Raw genomic sequence first — 6,358 nt, 5'->3', positions numbered from 1 at the left:
CTGAGTGGTCAATTATGTATATATATGCCATATATATGGCACACATGATGTTCTTGGCCTTGGCAGAACAAAGGTCAATCCACATATATTAACTGAATTTGCTGAATAAAACTTTCTTTTAGCATCAAGAAGCATGAGCTTAACCCTGAGTGCACTGATTTGACACATGTTGATTAGAACCTTCCTCTGTCCTTTTATGTTAGCTTTATGTAAGATAAAAGAACTGATGGGTCTGATATTATTTACATTGACCTCCCTCCAGAGGCTCTCTGTAGAATATTTGAAAAAAATCTGCTTCAATTTTTATTGCAAATGAATAACCATCAAAAGAAGTCCAATGAAGTGTCGTATTAAAAATGGCCACTTTACCCATGAAGAAGAGGATTGAAATATTGTGAGAGGTTTCAGCTGAAAGTTCTGGATTAGCTGCAGGTTTTTATGTGTAAAACCTGTTATGATCTACTGCTTTAAGCTCAGTGTCACCACAAAAGACAGTCACCACAAAAAAAAAAAAAAAAAAAAAAAAAAAAATTTAAACGGACAGAGTAAAGTCTCTATTCCTAAATAAAACAAAGCAATAAACACGTTAGGCTGACTCATGTTAGTGACTGAGTTGTATTCAGAAATGAGTAAGGAATAATAAACCTGTGTTCGAACAACGGTATATTTTAATGAAATTATTACACCAAAAGACATCAAATGACTTAAAAAAAACAACAAAAAAAAACAACAACTATTTAACCTTGTTTTTCACAGGCCATAAATTTGTGAACATGGGAAATATCTGTTTATGTTTAAAAATTGTCTGGTAATAATTTAGTCCAAGAAGACGAAGATTCTAATATTCTACAGGTTAAGATATACTTAACTGATGCTCTGAACCATGAATAACAAATGGCATAAATGAGGGGGTTCATAGTGGAGTTCATAAGCGTTAACCAGCCAAACACAGTCCACACCATTGACACAGATGTGAGACTTTCTGGTGATACTGAACATAAATAAAATAGTATCCAGCAAGTCATGTACACAAAAATGACAATGCCCAATTTTTTTGCTGCTTTATTTTGAGATGAGTTTGAAACATTTGCTCCATGTTTCTGTGAGGCAGTATTCTTCACAGCCTTGACAGCTCTGGCTTGACGTGTTGCCACCTTAAATATTAGTGAATACAACACAAGTATTATAGAACAAGGGGTTATAAATGAAATTACCAGATCAACAATTTGTAAGGATTGTTTGAAAACTACTACACACTCTCCATAGCAACTAGGGGAGATCTGAGATTGAAGGAGATGGTCATTGAAGTATAAATAAACAGTGACATAAAACAGACATACAGACCAGCCTATAATTATGAACACAGAGGTTTTACAAATTGTGACTCTAGTGGAGTAAAGCAGAGGGTCAGACACAGCAATGTACTGATCAATGGAGATGAAAACCAGGCTACAGAGAGATGCAGACATTGAGAAAAAAGCAACCAGTGGATAAAGGGAACACATAATTTTTCCAAGATACCAGCATGAGTCTAATAGTTCCATTATTTTCACAGGCATAACAATCAGTCCCACGAGAAGATCAGCCACAGCCAGAGAGAGGATGAGCAGGTTGGTTGGAGTGTGGAGCTGCTTGAAGTGAGAGATGGAGATGATCACCAGCAAGTTCAGAAACACAGTGCAGACAGATATACATGAGAGAACAATGAAAATAAATAAATAAGCAGGGTCTGTTCGGACCTCCTTTCTGCAAGATGAGTTGTTGTCAGGAAAGCAATATTGAATTGACATTTTCTGCCAGTGATCAGTGTTATTCATCTGAATTAAATGGTCCAGTGTTTTTCAGAAATGACACACTGACTGGGTGGTCTCTTTGCTGTGTTTATTTATAATAATGTCTGAATCCTCCCACTCTCCTCTGAGTGACTTGATTTTTCTCTGACATCAGTTTCTCATCCAATAATCAAACAAGGCTCATGAATAGTAAATGTAACATCTCTGTGATTTTGCATTAATTGCTTAAAGAACTAAAAATATATATTAAAACAATATGGTTCACTGTTATTAAAATCAAATGTATTGTCTGATATTTAACTGATAGAGGTGATATAAGGTTTATAATGTTATACCAGTGGTCCAATTTACATTTAATTCAGTGATGTTTAAAATCTGTGTGTGTCATTCTACACTGGCATGAAGTAACATAATTATAAAAGTATGCCTGCATTTCTTAATAAGGTCTTAGCATGTCCTTAGCACAGACATGTTTCTCAGTCAGAATCAGTTCCAAAATAAAACTGTAATTTTTCATTTATTCATTCATTCATTATCTGTAACCTATCCAATTCAGGGTTGTGGTGGGTCCAGAGCCTACCTGGAATCATTGGGCACAAGGCAGGAACACACCTGGAGGGGGTGGCAGTCCTTCACAGGGCAACACAGACACACACATTCACACCTATGGACACTTTTGAGTCGCCAATCCATCTACCAAGGTGTGTTTTTGGACTGTGGGAGGAAACCGGAGCACCCGGATGAAACCCACGCGGACACGGGGAGAACACACCACACTCCTCACAGACAGTCGCCTGGAGTGGGAATCGAACCCACAACCTCCAGGCCCCTGGAGCTGCCGCCGTGCCACCCACTGTAATTTTTCTCTCACCCAAATTACAAAATTACATACCGTATTTTCCGCACTATAAGGCGCACCTTCATTGAATGACCTATTTTAAAACTTTGTCCATATATAAGGCGCACCGGATTATAAGGCGCATACAATAGACGCTACAGTAGAGGCTCGGGGTTACGTTATGCATCAATTAGATGGAGATGCGCTAAAGGGAATGTCAACAAAACAGTCAGATAGGTCAGTTCAACTTTATTAATAGATTACAACCCAGTGTAGTTTAAGGTAAAACATGTAGTGCAATCTTAATATACCCCACATAGTGGGGGGGGGGGACTTTTCCTCGATTCAATAATAATAACAATCACAGTATAGTAACACTCGAAATAGTGCAAAGCGATAACAATATATCAATAACTCAATGTTGCTCAAACGTTAAAATCACACAACACACAAAATAAACACGTAAAGCTCACTTTACTAAGTTATTCCTCTATTCCCGTGTTCTTCTGCGTGACTGATCGCCTTGAGTTTAAACTCTGCGTCATATGCGTGTCTCTTAATAGGAGCCATTTTGGGGTCTTTACATAAAAAACAAATGGAAATGAAATATATATACCGGTATATATCCAGCATGCACCGCGCGCGGAAGAAAATGAAGTAGGCGGCTGCTTACCGTAGTTGCGAGACCTGTTGTGGCTCAATATTGGTCCAGATATAAGGCACACCGGTTTATAAGGCGCACTGTCGGCTTTTGAGATAATTTGAGTTTTTTAGGTGCGCCTTATAGTGCGGAAAATACGGTAAACTGGACATGTAATATCCAAAATTCCAAGTACAATTGGCCCTGGCCTACTTTGTCCAAATACTATGCCATTACATAGTCAATAGACCATACACAGGATAAAACACACTATAAATGCCTTACCCAATTAACAAACACCATTTCAAGAAAAGTTAAACTTTTTGTACTCTACATTTACAGTAAGAATTCAGGGTATTTAACTGAATATTTTCTTTTTCTCAACATTTGCACTGCCAAACTCAGTTTATTTTTTCTAAATATGTATACATATGAAACCTGCAAGATATCAATAACTAGGGACAGAATATTTAAATATGCTGCCCTATTAATTACACCTTTTTGAGCAGTGGAAAACAACAAGTATTAACAGTTGTTGTTTAGCAGATGCAATTACTTCCATTTTTGCTGATACAAGTGATCAGTTACTCAACATGATTCCTTGCACGCAGGACAAATGCATATAATAATTGTTGATGATGTCCTGGTTTTGTAGAATGTGCAGAATGGGGACAAACTGCTTAAATAAAGTCCTGCTTAAATAACCATGGACTTCTCAAGAAAAAGCACTGCCTTGATGGCAGCTTGGCTCTCTAAAACCCAAGCATATGCAGTGCATGTCTATGAGTGGGGTGGAGAAATTGTTTGCAACTGAGGAGAGGTATCTGCATATTCAATGAAAAGACAAAATTGGATGCTAAATATGCATTTCCAAATGTTCTCAAAGGTTGTTGCAGGCTTTAAATTATAAATAAGCTTATATTTGCAAAGACAAATCAATTTAATAAGTGAGAACACTGGAAATGTTGTCTTTGATTTTTTTGTCTTTTTAATAAAGAGGTTCAAAAGAACGAATAAATCACCTATTTTTGATTTTATATATATATATATCACACACACACACACAGGTAGCAAAAATTGCTCTAAAATGTATTTTCAGTTATTATAGTGTATAATATGTCATGGAACATGTTTTTTTTTTTTTTTTTTGGGAGATGTGACTGGATAGGATGTCAGTAGTACACTATTGTAAAAATCAATCACACAATATATAAATAAAAATTATAATCTTATGTAACATTTTAATATTGACATTTATAATAAAAAATAAGCAAGTAAAGCATAAATTGATGTGCTTATGCATGACTAAGAGATTAGTGGGTTTTTTCTTCAGAGGACAAATGATCCTTAAAACATTTTGCAAGTCAAATTTCTGTTTATAAATCACTGCTACAGAGCAGATTTAACAAAACATATTTCAGAAAGAACATGACATTTAATGTCCATTGACTGTATCCCATAAGATATAATGCAGAAGTGTTTCTATTCAGTCCTGAGTGACAACTTTCTTTAGTTTAAAAGCTGACAACTGCATATACCCTCACCTGGTCATAAAATGAAGGCACATAGATGTAGCACAGAAATCTTATAAAAACTTTCTCACTACACAAGCACAGGTGAGTGTATTTCTCTTACTCTCTCTTGGCTAACCCCCCACCCACACACACACACACACACACACCATCACCTCATTAATATGCATAAAATAAAACAAGGGTCACATTGGAAATTGTCTTAGTGTGGTGGGCTGAATCAAGTAAACAAGTCTGAAATTAAAAATGTTTTGGAAACAAATACATCTTTGAAGATGATGGAAGATAAATCCTACAAGTTACAATATACCTAATAGATTTCCTAAACCATGGATAAAAGATGGCATATATCAATGGGTTCACAGAGGAACTAAAAAGAACTAACCATTGAAACAACATCAGAACCACAGATAAAGTAACTGTAACTGTCAGAGAACCTAAATAATAAGGTATCCAGCAAGCCAGATAAATGAAAATGATTGTGCTAAGTTTCTTTGCTGCTTTTGTTTCAGACGAGCCTGAAACTTTGGCTCCTTGTTTGTTTGAGGAGCCCTTCTTTGTAGCTCTGACAGCTTTAGACTGACGTCTAGCTACATTAAATATAACTGAATACAAGATCAGAATAACACAACAAGGGGCTAGAAGGGATATCACAATGTCAGTGATAACCCAGGAGTATTTCACAGTCATTACACACTCTCCATAGCATCTAGAGGATACTTGAGTTGGAAGGAAATGATCATTAAAATAACTACATGAGATGATATAAAATACAACAAAAGACCAACACAGAAGTATCACCAAAGAGGTGTTACATATTGTGACTCTAACTGGGTAAAGCAGAGGGTAACACACTGCCAGGTATTGATCCACTGCAATCAAAACAAGACTACAGAGGGAAGCAGACATTAAGATGGAATCAGTCACTAGAAAGAAACAGCATGCTAGCTCTCCAAGATACCAACAAGAATCCATCATTTGCAGTATGGTCACAGGCATAACAATCAGTCCCACGAGAAGATCAGCCACAGCCAGAGAGAGGATGATCAGGTTGGTTGGAGTGTGGAGCTGCTTGAAGTGAGAGATGGAGATGATCACCAGCAGGTTCAGAAACACAGTGCACATAGATATACTTGACAGAAAAATGTACATAATTATATAAGCAGGGCCTTTTCGAACCTCCTTTGTGCAAGATGTGTTCTTTTCAGGAAAGCAGTATAGGGCTGACATGTTTTGCTGGTGATCTATGTTATTCATCTGAATAAGAAGGTAAAAAAGCTTCAGTGTTGTTCAGAAATGATGAGCTCCTCACATTGTCTCTTAGCTGTGCCTGTTTATAATAAGACATGTAGCCTCCCACTTTCTTATGATTGGCTTGTTTAGTCCCTGAAATTATTTACTTGTTTAACATTAAAAAAAAGGCTCATGAATGTTAAAAATTCCCAAGTCAAGGTCTGGGTGTTTATAATAAAAAAAATAAAATAAATAATAATAAAAAAAAAATAAATAAATAAATAAATAATAATAATAATAATAATAATAATAATAATAATAA

General features: G+C 36.1%; 2 protein-coding genes across 2 annotated transcripts; both read right to left on the bottom strand.

The window, feature by feature from the left end:
- Positions 1–794: 794 nt before the first annotated feature.
- On the bottom strand, positions 795–1,817 carry LOC136674265 (trace amine-associated receptor 13c-like). The gene has a single exon (XM_066650170.1). It carries the CDS (start codon positions 1,815–1,817, stop codon positions 795–797), a length of 1,023 nt encoding a protein of 340 aa, XP_066506267.1.
- A 3,226-nt stretch (positions 1,818–5,043) lies between these two features.
- LOC136674276 (trace amine-associated receptor 13c-like) lies at positions 5,044–6,060 on the bottom strand. Its single transcript, XM_066650192.1, has one exon. The coding sequence runs from the start codon at positions 6,058–6,060 to the stop codon at positions 5,044–5,046; it is 1,017 nt and encodes a 338-aa protein (XP_066506289.1).
- Positions 6,061–6,358: the final 298 nt, after the last annotated feature.

This window comes from Hoplias malabaricus, chromosome 18 (assembly GCF_029633855.1).
Source record: "Hoplias malabaricus isolate fHopMal1 chromosome 18, fHopMal1.hap1, whole genome shotgun sequence".
NCBI lineage: Eukaryota > Metazoa > Chordata > Actinopteri > Characiformes > Erythrinidae > Hoplias > Hoplias malabaricus.
The sequence above is the reverse complement of the archived record's forward strand: the minus strand, read 5'-3'. Positions and strand labels throughout refer to the sequence as shown.